A 19,409-nucleotide genomic window follows, 5' to 3' on the forward strand; every position below is an offset into this window, starting at 1 on the left:
CAAGAGGCGCGATCATGTGACGAAGAGAAATAGAAACTAAAGCAGCTCTTATTGTTTCCTGCAGAGTTGCTGAACGCTTCCTGTTTCTGCCTCATTTCCCCAATTCAGCTGCAGGAGGAAGAACGCGATCTAGGTGAGGACTTACACTCTGAATAAATGTCCTGTTCCTGGCGGGTGGGAGAGGGCTGTTGTTGCATTTTAACTCACGTGGGCTTTTGTCCTCCTCCCCCGCAGCCCCGCTCCACGCCCCCTCTGAATCAGCAGTTTGCTGCAGGGTTGCGATCAGCGCATTAGCGGTGCTCGGCTCTTCCCCTTACCGTGTAATTAAAACTAAAATTTAAAAATGAAATCCGAAGCGATCTGTGGTAGTGCCTACTCAGAATCGAATCCCCGTCGGTTCGATGGGTACACGAATTCAGTCTCATCCCCAAGAAACATCGCATAGGACTGTTCACAGTGTTTACTAAGAAGTTACCACGACCGACTTGGGAGAGGCTTATCTTGAGTAAACGAAGGGTAGGCTGGGTGGTTAATCTGTGCCGGAGCTGATCAGTTTAGCCCCAGATTCTGACAGAAGCTGCTTACACTGCTGAGAGATCCCTCCTGCCCTGAGCCTACTCCATTCAGTAACCAAAGTTGGCTGGATCTAGGCTAAAGCTGCAATGCTAACCTCGCTTGGAGGAAGGCCTTATTTAATTAAATGGGATTTAGGCAGGGTTAGGGCTTGCGATTTAAGGCTGCAGTACTGTATACTTGCCTGAGGGTAAGCCCCATTGAAGCTCAGAGTAAATAACAGCCAGTAGGGCTGTTGCATGTGAAAAGAGCTCCAGCCTGCAACTGGAGTCCCTCCCCACACAGAGTTGGAAAGGACCATGATGATCATCTAGAGTCCAACCCCCGGAAATGGAGGAATCTTTCACCCAATGTGGGGCTTGAACCCACAACCCTGAGATTAAAAGTCTCATGCTCTACCAACTGAGCTATTCCTCAGGTAATGGAGGAACTGTAATCCTTTTCCATGCTGTCTGAACATGCACTGCAGGCAGGAAGAATGGCTGTGGTGTTTATTGTCGGGGGCAGGGATAGCCCAGGTCCCTCCCCCATTTTACTACAAAGAGTGTGCGAACCTCACTTATATCAAAATAATGCCACCAAAAGCCAGTCTGGCCTAAAGCTCTTCCGGAAATGCCCAAGCTGCAGTGTCTCGTGAGTTTTTCCATCATGCAGAGGAAGCGCACTGATGGTGTCGTAACTCTTTCAGAGCCACAGAAAACAAATGAAGTAAGGCAGGGAGGATCTCCGGGGAAGTGAATCACCTGGTACTATTTTTTTCTTTGATGTTTCCACCAGACTTCAGGGCTCATGGCCTTTGAAGAGGGGGACCCCAATGCCCTGAAGCGCAATGTGCTGCACCTACTGCTCAGGAACCCCCTGGGGCTCAATTTTGGGGACTTTGCTGGGGCCTTTCACCGGCTGCATGGCTACCAGCTTCAGATCACTCGTCATGGGTACAGCTCGCTCAAGCAGTTTCTGGCTGAAATGAAGGACTTTGTGGTTGTGGAAGATGGTGACTCACAGGTCCCAGTCATAAAGCTAGCGAATGGATTCCATCTTGGCCACTGGGCTGAAGGAAGAGAGAATGGGGTGGACATCTCTGAAGGGCCCGCTTTGAGGTCAACAGATGAAGAAGACCCTGGAGGAGAAACGGGTGAATGTATACCTTACGTATTAAAACCATTATTTATTAAGCTTATTAGTCACTTCTTTAACAACACAAAAGTACAGTGGTGCCTCGCAAGACGAAATTAATTCGTTCCGCAAGTTTTGTCGTCTAGCGAATTTTTCGTCTTGCGAATCACGAAATCCCATAGGAATGCATTGAAAATCAATTAATGCGTTCCTATGGTCAAAAAAAGTCCAAACAAAGCCAAATTTGGTACAACAACAGTTTATTAGCTGCTCATTAAAGTCACACATACTGTAAAGAGCAGTTCAAAAATTGAAGGGAAAATAAATTAACTTTATAAACAAAACATGTCTTTGTTTTTAGACAAAGGAAACAAAGTCGTGAGACGTTTTCGTCTTGCGAAGCAAGCCCATAGGTGAAATTCGTCTTGTGAGGCAAATCAAAAACGGAAAAACCTTTCGTCTAGCGAGTTTTTTGTCTTGCGAGGCATTCGTCTTGCGAGGTACCACTGTAACTCAAAGCGGCTTACGGCAATAAATAGCATGCACATTAAAAACAGCTCCAAACAAAACAGAAAAATCCAAGTCTATGTTGTTGGAGACTGGCAGCCAAATTTAATTCTCCAATACAAATATTAGCTGTCTTTCTGAGTTAATAAGTAAATACAATTCTGGTTGGCCCTAGGACTCACATCTGCACTAAAACTCATCCATAGAGGAACATGGGAAGCTCAGTATCATCCAAACTTGGGCTGTCCTGCAAAATCTTCCATGAAAGATAGATTCAGACAACCAAATACAGTACAACGTTGCTGGATGAGAATTGGCAATGTCCAGGAGGCAATCTGTTCTTAGCTTTCAGGATAGGGGTCCTGAGCCCAGGTACTGCCATAGCAGCATTCCAAGCATCAGGGAGGGGGGGGGGAAGAGGGGGCTGGGGAGAAGCTTTCTGTCTAGCCTTTTTGCCAGTGGCAACAGTTACCACTTTCGTGAGGTAATGGAGTTTGGGGGATTATATGTGAATGGGTGTGGAAGGGTGTAGCAGCAGCAGATAGGTAAGTGAATGGGAGGGGGGCATGGAATAGACTGGAGCCAGAGGGGGGAATGGTTATAGTGCTTAGCTCATTTTAAGGTTGAGCATTCTGGGTTCTTAAAGATGTCTTTCTAAAAATAACTGAGTTGAGATCTGGATTGCTCTGCATCATATCACTGTCTGAAGGAATTTTGATTTGCAATCTGCATTGTTTGGCAGCTCTGGCGGGAGTCTTGGGGTTGCTCTTCAGTCTTCTAAAGAGGTATCACTCGGGTTTGAGGATTAAGAAACTACAGAAATTGTTTCTTGCTAGTTCTGGAATTGACCTAGAGAAGCTCAGCGTTCGCCGAGGCTACACAGACACACTGGAATTTTTGGAACAGCGAATGCTGAATTTAAACATCACATACCAACAGAACAGACTCAACTGCGTGGTTCAGCTTTTTGAAGGTATAAGGCAAGAAGCTGAATTTGATTTTTTTTGGGTAGGGAGAGATGGGGTTGCTTCTGATCTTCTCGATCATAATTACGTTAAAAAAAGCAACTTGGGGGGGGGTCGCAGTTGAAAGTTTTGACTGCCCACTTCATGTAAGATCCAGCCAGGTTCGACATTAGCAGAGCACCAGGCACATTTTGCGCCTAAAGATTCTCCGTTTGCAAACAGATCCAAAAGTCTGGGTAACATTTTTGTGCCTGGCTGACACTCAAGGATTATTAAAATGTATGTGTTTTAAAGCCTTGGAAGTATATGTTTAAAGAGACAATATGTTAACAATAAAGAGTAGAGTGTTTTGAAAACTAAAGTATGGTACCAATATTGTAAACAGCAAATTAAACATGTACAGTATTAACCATTTATGCTAAAAATATGATATTAACAATGTATCACTTATGTGAATTGCATATTAATTCATGCATATCAAATTAATAAATAAAAAGTGTTGCCAACCCCCCCCTCCCCGTTGTGACTAAACATTCTGTTTTGGTCACCCACAATCCAGGCCCCAGGTGCCATTTGGCTCCTAGCTTTCCTATCCCACTTTCTAACACTGGATCCAGCATAAGCTCAGTAAGCCAGGTTAAGGAAGCTGTGGCCCTCTAGATATGGTTGGACTTCCAGCTCTCAGCAACCCAGCCAGCAGGACTGATGGCCATAAAATAATGAGAATTGTAGTCCAGCGACACCTGGAAGGCCACAGATTTTTCAACCCTCAATTTAGTATAATGTCCTGTTTCACATCTTGGCCTACCAGGTGTTTTTAGGAAGCCCATGAACAGGTTATGAAGTCAGTAGCCCTTTTCAGATGTTGACAGTTCCCCTCCCTCACCCACAACTGGTATTTAGAGGTATAGCACTTCTAATCCTTTAGGTTCGGTTTAGTTTTCATAGTTAATAGTTGTCGACTTGAATTTGTATTACCCTTACCTTTAACTATCATCATCCTGCTTCCTTGATAGCTGTGTGTTAACCACAACACAGACAAACAATTTAAAATCTCAGGGGGTGGTTCAAGCTGTTGCTGTGTTGGATTTCCCCATCCATGTTGTTATTGTCCAAGATTACAGCACTTATTGATACAGAATTCATCCCCACTCCTAAGATTTATTAAGTGGAGTGAAGCCATATTATGAAGACTTGTTGCTGTTATTTGTAGACGAGTCAAAGTACACTTTACAGAGTTTCTTAAGCAATAATTACAGCTCCCTGTCCCAGAGAGTTCACAGGTTAAATTTTTGTTAAGGACAAGAGACAAAGAGGGGTGGAGAGGGAAGAGGCCAGACTAACAGAGTGAAATGTGAAGGAAACTCAAAAGTAGAACTAAGGAGTCTTAGAACTGAGATGCTGAATACTAGGCCTTGACCGTTCAGCATGATTAAAAGAGTTCTCTGAGCGTTATACTGAGTAATCTTTTCCCCACTGAGAACAAATTCCTGTGGCTCAAAATTTGCTTCCCCATTTCCAGTTATTACTCACATGCTGAGAAACTGATTCTGAAACTGATTCCTGACTGATTTGATTTTTCTCCTATAGATCCCTGTGCTACTTTTTCTTCTGTCAGTACCGAGAACCTTGTGGAAGAACCAGCAAGCCAGACACCAGGTAAAACAGTGAGCTGCTTTGAGTAATGTTGCTGTGTGTGTAAGCGACAAATGACTTACACTTGGCAGGAGACTGGATCGTATGTCCTGTGGTTCCTAGGCCATGGCTTCAATCTCTGATTCTGCAGTAGTTCCGTCAAACTCCTTGCTAAAAGCAAGTTCCTGAACTCATTGTTGTTCATGGGGTATCCATTATAGGTTTCTTTCTAGCCAAGCCTTTCTGCTTACCACACCTGCATAATCCTGAGAGTGTTGTCATAGTGCAGGGTACAATAGACATGAGAAGTGAATCCACTGCTTTCATTTCAGATCTGTCAGCTGCCTTGGTGCCAATCCGGGCCGTCCTTGAATGCCACCCTAAGGGTCTGAAGGTGAAGAACCTGAAAAAGGCCCTGCTAGAGAATTGTGGATTTGACCTGGAGATGTTCCGCCGTGATCTGGGCTACAATGACACAGTGTCCTGCCTGCAGGATATTCCTGGTCTGATTCTCAGAAACAGCAATAGGACCCGGAATTGCGTCATCCAGCTTGAATCGCGTAAGGCAAAGATTGAAATGTTATCACTTGTGAGTTCAACACCCCCCCCCCCAATTCTGTGTCTGTTTTAGAGTGCCAGCCTCATTGTTGGCCTGGGTAAGGGTGTATGAATTGGCTTCAGGGAGAGTACGAGGGCAAGGCTGGGCTCGGTAAGATAGTCTTCAGAAGTAACAGCAATCAGGTAGGTTTTGTCACATGAGGCTCTCCAGTCTGCCTGGTATTTTGGCTATGTGCCTTCTTCTTCTTTCTGCAATTCCCATCTTTTAACCTGGGCTCGCTGGTGACGTGCAAGTTGGATTTCTCTCTTGATAAGCAAAGAACTACTTGTAAAGGCTGCAGAAAGTGTGCAGGCCGTGACACGTGATTGGCTTATGTCATGTTACTCTGAACAAAGAAGGTATGTTTCATAACCTGTCTTTTTATATCACGTCCCAGGTCCCTCTAGCTCAGCTCCTTCCTTGGACTCGGATTTCTCTGTATGCAGCTCACATACCACAACTGATGGGCTAATGAGAAATAACTCCGGTAAGGCTGCCTAGGAATTCTGGATGCAGAGCTGTATCTACACTTGATCCATTAATTGCTCTATGGGTACTAAAGCCCCATATGGGGCCAAAGATAGACTCTGGTGCCCTTCAAAAGCAGTTAGTTTGAAAGGGCTGGGTTTGAATGGGGGGGGGGGGGAGGAGGCATGCAGCTGACCTATGCAGGGAGGACTCTCTCCCCCCCCTCCCCCATACACAGACACTTCAAATCTTTGCTTGAAGATTTTCCAAAAGCGGGATGCTAGATAGCCTGCCATAGATTGCATTAGTATATGGCGGTCTCAATAAAATGTAACAGAAAAATGCCTGACCTGCAAAGTAGCCTGGGAGGTGGTTGGGGAACAATATTCAAGGCTGCAGCATCCTGGCCTGGCAGGAGTATCCCACCTTTTCAATGACAAGAGTTGTTGTTGATGTGGCCCTTTCTGCCAAATATGATCAGAGACTTCCTTTTCAGTCTCTCAGTTCAGTTAAGGTTTGTACAGTGGCTTATTGCTCATGGTTTATCAAGGGGAGCTAAACTGTAGGCCTACGTGTGACCACTTTCACCCTCACTCTGTCCCATGGCCTTCTGCCATGTTTAAATCTGTTGGGTCCCTATTCTTTTCTTCAAGACCCACCTCAGCAATACCTTTGTTTTCTCCTCTGGTAGGTTCCCCTAGCCCTGTTCCCTCGCTTGATGCCGGTTTCTCTGCCTTCAACTCAAATTCTGTGCCCCAGACGCTGATGGGAAAGAAATCTGGTAAGTTTTTGTTTTGAACCCTGAGGTTTCTTTGGTACTGCAGGTAGCATCTGGAATGTGGTACACGGGTGGCTTGTCCTCTTCATTTTGAATTGTGACTCCACTCAACCCAAACCACCACCCCACCTATGCTTAATCTTATCTCCACTACTTCAATCCCATGTCTATTTAATGTAGATCTTAAGCACTCTAAGTGTGGATAGGTACTTTGCTTCTCTTCATGGAACTCCTAGTTTACAGAGGGAATTCCAGAAATTGCAGCAACCTGAAACATGGCGTCTCAAAATGGCCACCCTGTTGGGGGAAGACTTGGCACCAATAGTCAAGCACTTGGGAGTTTTTTCTATCAGAGGAGACATACAGATATACCCACCTGGGGGTAAACACCTCCATGTTAGAGATGTAACAAGTCTCCCATTTCAGGTATGTCTCTAGGGCTCTGCCTTTTCTAGCCCATTGCAGCTTTCAGTCAAATTACCTCTCAGAGATGCGACTCTTAGCACATGACCCTGGGCCATTTTTGAAAACCCGAGACAACAGATGAAGCACTTTCAGCAGTGGGGAACTCCACACTCTGATGGGTCTACGCTGCCTTTTCCACCCAGGCTACCTAACTAAGCTTCAGTTAGAGAGAAAAAGTTGCCCCATCCATTCCATCTCCGCCCCTGAAAAGCCCAAGTATCAGCCAGAGCTCCTCAAAAGCACTGATGCTGCAGAGCAGGTAGCATAGAATAGGAGGGCTGTTATTTTTCCAGTTGCTAGAGGTGAGGATTAAGAGGCTAGTCTGTATACGATATCTGTTGGGGCAACTGAGAGGAGTCTTCCACTTCTGTCCACTTGGTGAGAAGGGGGACTGTATTCTCCATTCTCTATACTGAGTACAGCTATGTAGTAGCTATAGAGAACTAGTGTAGGATGACAATTGGCACCCTGGCCATGTGTTAACTAAGTGTCCTGCAGGCTAAGTTTCTTGCAGCCTGAGCCCCAATTCTCCAATGTGGAGATAAGTAGTATCGACATGACTTTCACCAGGTTGAAATAGTAGATTGTTCCTTTTCAGACCTGGCTGCTGCCTTGGTGCCAATCCTCGATGTTCTCGGAAACCATCCTGCTGGTCTGAATATAAAGACACTGAAGGAAAACCTAGAGAAGAAGCATGGGTTTGACCTAGAGACTTTCAGCCAAGATTTGGGATATAAAGACGTAATGTCTTTCCTCCTGGATGTGCCGGGCCTTCGCTACTCTTTCACAAATGGCAAGTGGCCCCACAACTGTGTGGTTCAACTTCTCTCCGGTAGTCTTGGCCTCCCCCCTGTCTCATTCGGTGCTGGTCCCTCTCTGGATAAATCTCCATCTTCCAAAGGATCAAACACCCTGTCTCAAGACTTAAAGGAAACAAAGCCAGGTGAGATGTCTCTGTGACGGTGAGGCCTAATAACACATTCCTTTAAAAACCCCTCAAACCATAGACATTTTAAAGTTTGTGGTATGGTTGCCATACGTCCAGGAAATCCTGGACATGCCCTCTTTTGGGGGACCAACATGCCTATCTGGGGGGATTTTTTACATTTCAAAGGAAATGTATAGTTTTTTTGGTGGGGGTATTTTTATTTTATTTTTGGGGTTGTGTGACTTGGGCATAGGCTGCTCCGCATGCCACAGCTGCTGCCAGCCTGAGCAGGAAAAGAGCAGGAAAAGAGCCTATTTCCCCGGCTTGGGCTGTCCTCTTTTCTTGCTCTTCAAGATATGGCAACCGTAGTTCTTTGGAGCTTACGTACTGAAGTATATTGTAGTCATGCTCTTAACTTTCTGTAAATTGCCGTTATACTGATCCCAAGGGTTTCTTTGCTTTTTTTCTTTCTGGCCAAACTGTGACTAACTTACTTTATATCCCACTATATATCTTACTAAGTTGATATCACACCTTTCCTCCAGGGAGCTTAAGGTGTCATGGTTCTCTTCCTTCTCACTTGTATCATCACAACAACCCTGTGAAGTGGGTTAGGCTGAGAGGGATTTGAACCCAGGTCTCCCAGGTCCAACACCCTGGGTCCAGGTGCAGAAGGAGACAGGGCATGGGACCAAACTGGCATATTTCTATCAAATGGTGTAGGGTTTTTTTTGAAATTTGAAAAAAAGCAGAAAAATTGGATTTCCATCTTCCTTTCTCTTCCAGCTTCCTGCCTTTCCACTGTGCCCCAGTCCTGTGCTTCTGTCCCCTTAAACGTGCAACGGCCTGCTGGGAAATCAAAACCCGTGAACCAAAATGTGCTTAAAAAAAAGCCTGGTAAGACTGCATTTAACTCTGGAGGATTCTGGGTCCAGGTGCAGAAGGAGCACAGAGGCCTGACAGAGGGAGTGGGAGTGTAAAGGCCAGCTAGAGTATTTGTATCACATTCACCATTGATTTGTATGCCTTGGCACTGGGTGAAGTATCTCTCTGCAGTCGTGAGACTTGCCTCTGTGTTCTGTGCATATTGGTGTTTGTGCAGGAACACAATTGTGAGTACAGTCCCAGGCATGTTTATTCAGAAATAGACACTTTCTACTTACTCTTGCAACCGTAAAGACTAGAAACCTTTTGCGTTTTTAGTTGTAAGATTCCTCATGCTTTATAGAATCATAGAATCCATGGTACACACTGTTCTGGCTTGATTTAATGGTGATGTAGAGTACGGTCAAACCTTGGTTCCCAAACAGCTTTGTTGCCAAACAAACTGGCTCCTCAATGCCGCAAACCTGGTAGTAAGTTTTCCAGTTTGCGAACATTTTTTGGAAACCGAACGTCCGACGTGGCTTCCATTTGAGTGCAGGAAGCTTCTGCAGCCAATTGGAAGCTGCACTTTGGTTTTTGAACAGTTTCAGGAGTTGAACAGACTCCCAAAATGGATTAAGTTCGAGAACCGAGGTACCATTGTAGTCAGAATGTCAGAGTAGGATTGGGGAGTCCCAGGTTCATTTCCCCACCCAGTTATGAAACTCACTGTGTGACTTTGGTCAGTTTCTCAGCCTTACAGTAACTGTGACCTCACAAGGTTCCTGTAAGGTTGAAAATGGTGAGAGATCCTTGGAGATTTAGTTATTCTTGGAGTTGTTGGCATCCGTCTGTCTCGAGAGACAACGGAGTGCACCTGGGATACCCAGATGACAAGACCCCCCACCCCCTTGGCCTTGCTGATATGGTCCATAGGAAAGCAGAGCAAAACGTTTGACACCAGCATGGTTGCAGGAGTTGCCAGAATGAAGCATAAAAGACGCCATCCAACCATCTTAGCGACTCCCGATTTGTGTAGGGTTTACTCCTTAGCCTTTTCTTCTCCCTGAAATCAATGTCACAGGTCTGATGATGGCTTAGTCCTTCAATTGTAGAAGAATATTGGCCTCTTCCTGATCTGTAACACTCCCAAAGTCTATTGACATTTTAAAGAAAACATTGTGTTAATATTTGACTTGGTGCGCAGATTTTTTCTGAGGTTTATTTAACAGGATTAGATTTCTCAAAGTAGTTTGTGACATTTTATAAAATACATCCAATATGCCAGGAATCCTAAGAACTAAAGTGAAACAAAACAGCAAGCTTGGCTGGAGCAGGAGCAGCACCATATATTTCTTCTCAGTTGCTTTTCCTTTCTTTGCCCCATCTTTGCTTGCTGCTGCTACCTCACTCTAGTCTTCATGCTAATATGTTTTTCCCCTCCTCTAGCTTCGCTGACAGATGTCTTGGCATTACTCACCAACCTCATAGGCACATACAACGAAGGTCTGAGGGTTGAGAAAGTGCAGGAGCTCCTGCTGGCCAAGCAAAAAATTGACCTGGAGAAGTTCAGCATCGACCAAGGCCACAAGGACACACTGGAGTTTTTGGAGCGTCAAATGCCTAACTTGAACATCAGATACCGAGAGGACAGACTTAAATGTGTTGTTTCGATTGGATCAGGTGAATTTTGGAGGGGGAAAGATTGACTGCAACATTCCACTCCCATGTTGTCTGGGATAGCCAGCAAAGCTAGATTGCATTTTGGTTCCTGGTCTTGTAACCACCAAATCTGAATTCTTTCCTGAGCCAGAACCAAACAGGAGATGAGACTCAATGCTCCTTTGCTCTAAAGTTGCATTCTTTCCTCGGACTTACTGAATATAGTGGGACTTCACAATGCAATTCAAATGACTCACATGTAAGTCACAAGAATTATATACCATTGCAGCCATGGGGTTTATTTTTTAAAAACCAACAAATTGCCAAATGATATATTATTCCATAAGCAGATATATTATTCCAATATCCGATTCAGTCATTATCACCACCAGCAACTTACTTTTGCTCATCTATTCATAGAGTTGATTTAATTTGTCAGCTTTGGTCATCTGGTGAAGTAACTCCCTTCAAATTGAACCAATATTCGTTAGCTCTCAGTTGGTCTCTCAGTTGCATTGGGAAAGTCCTATTTGTCTGAAATCAGGCATGAGTAAGCCTAACCTCAGGTTGTTAAAAAGGCTCCAGAATCAACACTGGCTTCCTCCCCCTTCCCTTTCTCCAACTTAGGAAAAAGCAAAACGAAAAAGAAGCAGAAAAAGAAAATGGCAAAATGTAAGTCGAAGTCAGAAAAGTCTGCAATGCTACTGTCCAATTCAGCATAATTTTTGCTTGCCTCCCAGTAATGGCTAGTTCATGGAACAACCACTTAAGTATCTGTTCTGTCCTGTGTTTCGCCTCAAACCCGGACATTTTTTCTTTTTGGGTTGTTTTTGGGTAACTTCTGGGTTTGGTCCATTGCATGTGTGTGCGGTCGCACACTTATTGGATAGGCGTAAACTGGTTGTGGCCTGTACCTGACTTTAGACACACAACTTTGCTGAGCCCTTCACTGGTCATGGAATCTTTTGGGTTGGAAGGAAACCAACCGCTTGTCAGTGCAGGAAATCAACTACAGTAGTCCTGATAATGTGGCCATCCAGCCACTGCTTCATTAGAGAAAGAGAAATATTACTGCTTGGACTATGTAAACATCCCTCCTGGTTAATATGACTATTTCTTTTCCTCTCTTCTTGTCTAGGTCCTGGTGTTAAGACTGCCCCTCCTCTGCTTGTTGCCCCTGTGCCTCTCTTGCATCCAGCAAAAGTGATCCAGCAAGCAAACTGTGCACCAGGTAAATCTCCAAGGTGACTCCTTTCTGTTCTCACCCATGCAGGGATGGTGATGCAGGAGAACAATAGTTTAAGTCACAGAGAGCACAGTTTGTACTGACAGACAAATTGAGCTAACTTCCTAAGATGGTTTACAGAGATGATTTATTTTCTGTAGATGGTAAGTAATCTGGAAATCCATCTTGCTTGCTAGGGCATTTGTTGACTGTTACGAGGTCTTCAAAAGATGAAACAGTTGCCGCTTCCTAATAAGTCTTAGTCATCCTTAGACAGCACTAGCATCATTCTATAATGCTTAAAGAATGGTTCCGTAATGACCAAAGGACACCATAATTCACATTATTATGGTGGTCATTAATGTGACCACACATAGTAGGAAAATCTAGGCAGGATACAACATAACTTATAATTGGATCCAGTCAATGCAAGGAGATCAATGGGATACTATCTCAGAGTGGTATTCAGGCAAGTTTTATTCAGGGTAGAGCCATGGAAATTAATGACCACGACTAAGTTACATCCATTAATTTCAGTTAGTCAGCTTTGAGTAAAACCACTGTCTCTATGCAGCTGTCTCTATGCCATTTAAACTTACAGTGGACTTTCTTTTAAGGATGGTTGCAGCTGCCATTCGGGTATTGAAAGGGTTTTGTAATATATTGGCATTAATCGAGGCACAGGGCAGGATTCTGTTGTAGCTGGTAACTCATTAAAAGGTTGCCAGAACAAACCATTCTTGTTTGTTCTCTCCATTTGTCTGGCTAGAACAAATACAGTGTTTTTGCTCATGGATTCCTTTGTCAAACTGTCCTTCTCAGAGTCTTAGCTGACCTTGAAACATGGAGATTCCATAGGCAAATAACAGAGAGATGACAGAAGACCAAGGGGAAAACTAGGAAATAGATAGTTAACACAGGAGGACTAAGATGCGCACAGTTCAGTGGTTTGTTCAAATTTCTTCACGTCAATGATTTTTTGGCAAGGTTACATAGAAACATTGGAAGCTGTCCTCTACCAAGATCGATCATTTGGACCATCTCGTTCAGTATTGTTTACCGATCCATCAGTTCTCCAGGATTTCAGGCAGGAGTATTTTTCCAGGCTTCCTGAATATGCTGGGGATTATTATTATTATACTGCCCTTCATCCAAGGATCACAGGGTGGGTTACAATATAAAAACACAAATTCAGGAGTACCCAATGTGGTGCCATGCATATGTTTTGAGCTACAGCTCCCATCATCCCTGGCCAGCAGCAAAACTGGCTGGATCTGACGGGAATTGTAATCCACAACATCTGGAAAGCACTGAATCCCTTCAGGGCTGCCAACTCTCTTGTAAACCTACCTGCGAAGGCGCTTCTTTGTGTGCTCCCATCCTGTGAAGCATTGTTGGTACCAACAAGCTTCTTTGGAGCGGCATCAAAGCTGTAGAATTTTCTCCCCTTCAGAAGTTCACCTTTCTCTTTATTGACTTTTTGATTCCAAGTCACAGCAGTTGTCTGCTCTTGCGCCTTGTGTTCTGATTGGCGGTGTTGCTGATACCAGCAGGGTGTCTTTAAAACCATATAGATAGATATATGTCGTACAACCTTGGGGGCTTGCGGCAGAGACATGAGTTACAAATATATTTTAACAAATAAACATCATCTGTCAACTGACCCAGCAGTAATGGCCTCCTTCTCTTTTTTCTTAGACTTTGGTGGCATCATTAAGCCTTCGTTCAACGTCTGCAATCCCTCTGGAAATAAATCACAGAATTGGAGCCCACCTGTTCCAGCTGCTTTTGTGTCGCCAGGAGTGCAGAACTGGCTCAACAACAGCAGCATGCATGTCCCATCTGCCACTTTTCCGTTTTTTCCACCCTCCCAGGAGCCTCGTAGTGCTTTGTCAAGCAAGGCCAACAGTTCCTTCCAGGCTCCCTCCAGCTTTCTTCCACATCAGCCCCCTCCCTCCGGCATACTTCCACATCAGCCACCTCCCTCTGGCATCCTTCCACATCACCCACCTCCCTCTGTCATTCTTCCACATCAGCCACCTCCCTCCCGCATTCTTCTCCATCAGCCAAGTGCATGGCAGTCCGGTGGGCCATCACCACTAGCCAAAGAGGTGCACTCACGGGATAACCAGCTGCCCAGAGAATCCAACTTGAGGAAATCACAGCCTTCTAAGGACCTGGAAGAACTGAAACAGCGGGTGGCCCACATCCTGGCCATGCACCCCGAGGGCATGTCGCTCTTCCAGTTCCGTGCTGCCTACAGCACTGCCTATCAGCAGCACCTGCCGCTTGGCAATGCTTCCTCTGCCAAACAGTGCCTGCTGGAGATGCCTGATATTGTTCGCCTGGAGGGCTGTGGAGTCCAAACATTGCTACTACCTGTGTCTGCTAAAGCGTCACCTGTCAAATCCAGTAAGTGCTTTTCATTTGCAGCGTCTTTTGCTCTCTTTATTACGATTTTCATATTGTTTGCAATATAGATCTAATTTTTGCCAATCGCCATGAGACTTTTGGGGGGTGGGTTTGGGATGGGTTTTCGAAAGACATCTGTGTGTGAATTTGTTTGGTGTGTGGAGATCAGTTCCCGGTCAGCTGCAAGGAAGAAAAGGGGCGAGCCAAGGGCTGCCCCGACCTTAAGTGGCCTCTGGAAGGCCCGCCTCTGCCGCCAGCCGATTGGCTGGCGCTGCAGGGGATGCAAATTGAGGGAATTCCTGCTTCCCGCGAGGCTGGCGCCAGCCTCGCGGGAGTGTGGGCGGGGTCGTGAGCCCGCAGCCCCCCCTCCTCCTGAAGTTCGGAAGGGGCATTCCCGCTGATCAACGCACTGTCTTCACAGTAAGGCTCTATTCCGATGGCATGAGTATCATGACGACTGGCAGATTCTTATTATCTGCTGCAGCCTTCATCCGCCTTCACAGCCATTGGAACATACTGCTTGTTATCTTCTGCCTGTTCTGCTGCCGAAGACTTCTTGGATCATTCTTTGTCTAGCTTCTCCCCTTTGACCACGTTGGGTGACCCAACTGGGAGTGCGACTCCCAATGGCATTGCTCACAAGGATCATGGGAACGTGCAAGCCCACTCAGCATGACAAGGTGATGATCCTGTGAGTGAATTGGCCTCCACAGTCACTTACTGATACACCGTTAAGACCACATTCATGGAAGACACTCTTGCTTGGCTAGGAGTGATCACCAAAGAGAAAGAAATATTTAGTTTAAAAATGAACAAACAGTTCCCCTGCTAACAGCATCTAGATCTAGCTTACTCCAGGTTTTCCATATGTGGCTTCAAGAAAGAACCACTTGACCTTTCTGTTTCCCCCCTCCTGTTTCTATCTGCAGTTGTGACCCTTCTCTCTTAACAGTAAATATTGTTGTTGTTTCAGATCAGCCTGTCCCATCTGAAGTGGAAAATGCTGCAGTGGCTCCTTGTCAGTCGCTGCCCCAAACGATGGCAGCAGCTGAACCTGTAGTAAGTCCCAAGCCTGCCCCTCTTCCCAAGGCTCCAGGGGTACCACAGCCCCACTCCACTTTCCTCCGGGCTTCAGACCCCCTCGAAAAGCAAGGTGATAAGGAGTCCTGCATTCTACCCAAGGGCCATCTCAAGGAGATACCAAAAACAGTATCTCCTTTGCAAGAGCATGAGAGGGCCACAGCCAATTCGAGAGACCTTTCAGGCCATCCTGATTTGTCCAAAGTGCAAGACTCTGCAGTGACTCCTGACCACTCCCCACCTAAAAACAAGCCTTTGGTTGTTCCCAAGTTCTCTCTAAATACTGCACTTCGCAAGCCTCAGCCCCACCTGTCTCTCCTCCAGCCTTCTGAATGTCTTGGACCACCAGCCAACAAGGAAATTAGTACTTTACCTGGGACTCCCAAACCAGTAGCTCCTGTGGAAGAGATGACACTCAAGCTGATAGACACTCCCAACTCTCCTGTAGTTTACCCAGTGGATTCCCAAGCCACCAGAAAGGATGAGAATTTGAAATCTGACAGCATTGGCTCCAGGCCTGCACATCTGGTTAACCATTGGTTTTTTAACAATACTACACCACCCCCCTCCATCTTTCAGCCTGTCTCTACGGGTCCTGGAGCATGGGCTCAGCCAGTTGTATACCCGCCTGTCACATTTATTCCAGAGATGCCTCCGCTCTACCCAGCACCATTCATACCAGTTTCTCTAAAACCCTCTGGGATACAGTTTCAGAAGACTCCACCACAGACGCTGCCTGTCCAACCTGTGCCTCCAGCCAGCCAGACTCAGCCTCCCACCCAAATTCAGCAGCAGAGGTCCTATTCTTCTGCAGTTTCGGGACAAGATTCCATTTTTCAGGAGCAGGTACCACCCAGAACCGCAGGACTCCCCCATAGTTTGACTCCCGCAGGGACGTTTCCTACTTCCTTACCTTCTCAAAACACAGCTAGCCTCCACTCGCCCAAATCTCGGACTGTCTACCAATCAGAATGCCACCACCATACATGGCTAGATGGTCTGCAGCACAGTTCTGTCCCTGTGGCAGATCAAAATCTTGTGGCTGCGCCCTCAGACAAAATACCTTCTAAGTCTCCAACATCCACACATTGGGGGAAGTATGATGGTGTGGACTCTCCTGTAATCTCAAGCATGCAGCCGCTCAGTTCGCAGTCTGCTTCTACCAACGCAACCCAGCGGTCCTCTGGCTCTTATGCTGCTGTTAGTCCCAGCAGTAATTCTGACTCTCTGCCTTCTGACTCTTGGCCCTTGGTGCATCAGCAAAAAATTGTTAGCAAGAACTATGCCGTAAGCTCCTCAAGCGCAGGACCTGCAAGCTCACCACCTTCCCCTCGAGAAACCACCGCCACGCCACCTCTGCAGCCACTGGGCACCTCTTCTTGGATCAACGGTAATTCTGATGCTCTGTGCTCTGAGTCTTGGGCCCTCATTAGCCAGCAACGGTATGTTAGTGTGACCTCAAGCACAAGATCAGCACACCCATCCCCTTCCCCTCTGGAAACTATGACCACCCTATCCTGGCAGTCCTCATCATATACTTCACCTGGAACGAACAGAAATTTGGATGCTTCTAAGCCTCAGGCCCTCATGCGACAGCACCAGCATGCTAGTGTGAACTCCGTGACCACTGCAAGCCCACAATCTGCGAAATCACCACCTTCCCCTCGAGAAACCAGCACCCCATCCCTGCAGCCCTCCTATGCTCTTCATGCCAGCATGGATTATGGTTCTCCTAGCCAAAATCTGCCCATGGTTTCCAAAGAAGCTGAGCAGAAGCAGGGCAGTACTCGTGCCTCTTTGCTAGGAAAACCAACAACTTATTCAATTACTCCCCCAAGCAGTCCTCCTCCCAAAAACTTTGATAAATGCATTCTCCTGTAATAGCAAGCATTAAGGAAGTGTTCTGTGGAATCATTCACACCCAGAGGTGTTTTTCTCCCCCTCCTTCCCCAGGGTGGAGGGTAGGAATGACATACCAGGTGGGCTGAGTGCATTCAGAACCCACAAGCAAAAACCTCTTGTGCCCTGCTTGCCTACCTAGTAAATGCCAGGTGTAGGGAATCTTGGCTTGTGCCTGGATGTTGGCAATTTGTTCCCAGGGAATTGCAATTTCAATTCCTGAAATGCCATCCTGTGGCACAGCTTTTCCTATCTGCATCCTGTGCTCAAGCATAAAATGGGAGTGCAGGAAGAGCCTATGGGGACAGAGTGACCTTGAACCCCAAAATGATGAAAGGCTGACACAGGCGTCTTTTACAAACAATGTCTTACAGATAGGCCAGTGTGTATTCCTTTCTTGACCAACATAATGCAATGTTCAAAGTTTCAGACTAGGTTCAAATTGCCACTAAAGTACAAAGACCGAGGTTCAAGTTGCCATTCAGCTATGTAGGTTGTTACAATCTCTTGGGCCAGTCATTCCTCCTCACAGTATGGTTGTGAGGATTTTTTAAAAATGGGAATATCTGTGCTGCCCTGAGCTTGGAGGAAAGGTAAGGTAAAAATTAAATAAGAAAAGTTTTTTAATAATGTTCTCTGAATTTCAATCCCATGAATATACATTATGCAGATGAAGCAAACAACACAGAGTTGCTTATATTGCATAATTTCTCAGTTGATAGGGAAGGACAAGAAACAGAGTACTGATCCCTTGAAACCCTTGTCAGCTCCCTTTAGGCTTCTGAGATTTTATCTGGCATCGCCTGCATATCTCCAATATTATTTTTACAGCAATATGGACTACAAACTTCTCTTTTTTATAAAACAACAACGCCACCACTTTAGATTTTTAGGGTATGAAATGCTGTCTTCAATATACAACCTGGCTCAAAGGCCAGGTCGTCTTCAAACTAGGTCGTCTTCAAACCCTATTACTGGAAACAAAGAGATTGCAGCATCAATTAACTGTTCTAATCACTGGAAGAAGTGGTGGCAGTGGTGTATCATTGATGCATATTTTAATAACTGAAGTAATTTGAAATACTTGTATCAACCATGAATAAAGAATATCTTGGAATGTAGATGGGAAAGAATAAAAGAGTGAAATATTGCTGAGAATTAAGTGGTACTTTAAACAACTTTGAAAGCAATGTCTTCATTAGGTATAAGAGATACTGCTATTTATTTGTTAACTGCAACAAGGGCTGTTCTGGTTATTAAGTGATCCTCTTCTGAGTCAAGGTTTACTACTTAGTAAACCTTGAGAAACTGCCTCATAAAAGATTGGTGGGGTAAGATGTGCGTATACAGGAAATATTTAGAAAGACTTGAACTCACTCCAGATAAACCACTATTATGCATGAAATTATGAGGATCAGTTTAGCTTATTAGCCCCTCCCCCTTCTTGTGATCACAAATTAATGCAATATTAATACTAGCACACTCCCATCATTAGGGCCAACAATTTCATCTACACTCTGAAAATAGGCTGTAGTTTTTAGGTCTATGAAACTTACTCCACTGAGCTAATGCTAACCAGAAAGAACTAGGAACAGACCTGGAGTAAAATAAATTGGAAAGCTTAATTACAATTACTAAAGAAATGATGGAAGTATGCAGACTCAGTGATAGCTAAGAACAAAATTAAAATATATAAATGAAACGGAGCAGGCTATAAAAGGAAAAGCACCATAACTGACACAAAGAAACCAAGTAGTTACCAATTGTTGGCCACCGTCTTGTCTCAAGGGACAGTGGAGTGTGCTGCTGGGGATGAAGTCAAACTCCTGGAGAATCGCAGCTCCTGCTGTGGCTACAGAGACCAGTAGCTTGTAACTGCTGCTCACATGTTTTTGCTGCTGTGTATGGAGGTCCTGGGATGCCCAGACCACAAGACATACCCAGAGCAATGCATTTGGCACCAGCTTGGCTGCAGGAGTTGCCTGAAGGAGGCATGCAAGGCCCCATCCAATCTTTTTAGGGACTCCACTCCAGATTTGTGTAGGGTTTACTCCTTAGCCTTTTCCTCACCCAAAGGCGTCCTGCAATCCAGCAGGTACAGATTCTTCCTCAGGATTTACTCGGGAAGTCTTTCTCATGAATGAGTATAGCTGCAAGGCAGCAGAGGTTTAGGATCAGTTTTCCTTCTCCTGAATGAGCAACTTCCCAGGTTGGTGAGCCCCATTTGCCCATCA

General features: G+C 45.4%; 1 protein-coding gene across 3 annotated transcripts in view; it reads left to right on the forward strand.

Moving 5' to 3' along the window:
• The window catches only part of LOC309517200 (uncharacterized protein), a 32,352-nt gene extending 14,019 nt beyond the window's left edge, over positions 1 to 18,333 (forward strand). Inside the window, exons 2-15 of one of the 3 annotated variants that reach the window (XM_082196313.1) lie at positions 65 to 133; positions 1,351 to 1,708; positions 2,939 to 3,169; positions 4,752 to 4,820; positions 5,129 to 5,356; positions 5,792 to 5,881; positions 6,554 to 6,643; positions 7,704 to 8,048; positions 8,820 to 8,930; positions 10,347 to 10,580; positions 11,187 to 11,231; positions 11,698 to 11,790; positions 13,483 to 14,196; positions 15,170 to 18,333. In XM_082196313.1, coding sequence (XP_082052439.1) covers positions 1,363 to 1,708; positions 2,939 to 3,169; positions 4,752 to 4,820; positions 5,129 to 5,356; positions 5,792 to 5,881; positions 6,554 to 6,643; positions 7,704 to 8,048; positions 8,820 to 8,930; positions 10,347 to 10,580; positions 11,187 to 11,231; positions 11,698 to 11,790; positions 13,483 to 14,196; positions 15,170 to 17,157 — 4,584 coding nt within the window. In that variant the 5' untranslated portion in view covers positions 65 to 133; positions 1,351 to 1,362 and the 3' untranslated portion in view covers positions 17,158 to 18,333. Of the gene's footprint in view, positions 1 to 21; positions 134 to 1,350; positions 1,709 to 2,938; positions 3,170 to 4,751; positions 4,821 to 5,128; positions 5,357 to 5,791; positions 5,882 to 6,553; positions 6,644 to 7,703; positions 8,049 to 8,819; positions 8,931 to 10,346; positions 10,581 to 11,186; positions 11,232 to 11,697; positions 11,791 to 13,482; positions 14,197 to 15,169 lie in introns of those variants that run through there. The other 2 variants (XM_082196312.1, XM_082196314.1) reach the window with 2 other exon arrangements.
• The last annotated feature ends 1,076 nt before the right edge of the window (positions 18,334 to 19,409 follow it).

The sequence above is a fragment of the Podarcis vaucheri genome, assembly GCF_965113315.1.
Source record: "Podarcis vaucheri genome assembly, chromosome: 13".
Taxonomy (NCBI): Eukaryota; Metazoa; Chordata; class Lepidosauria; order Squamata; family Lacertidae; genus Podarcis; species Podarcis vaucheri.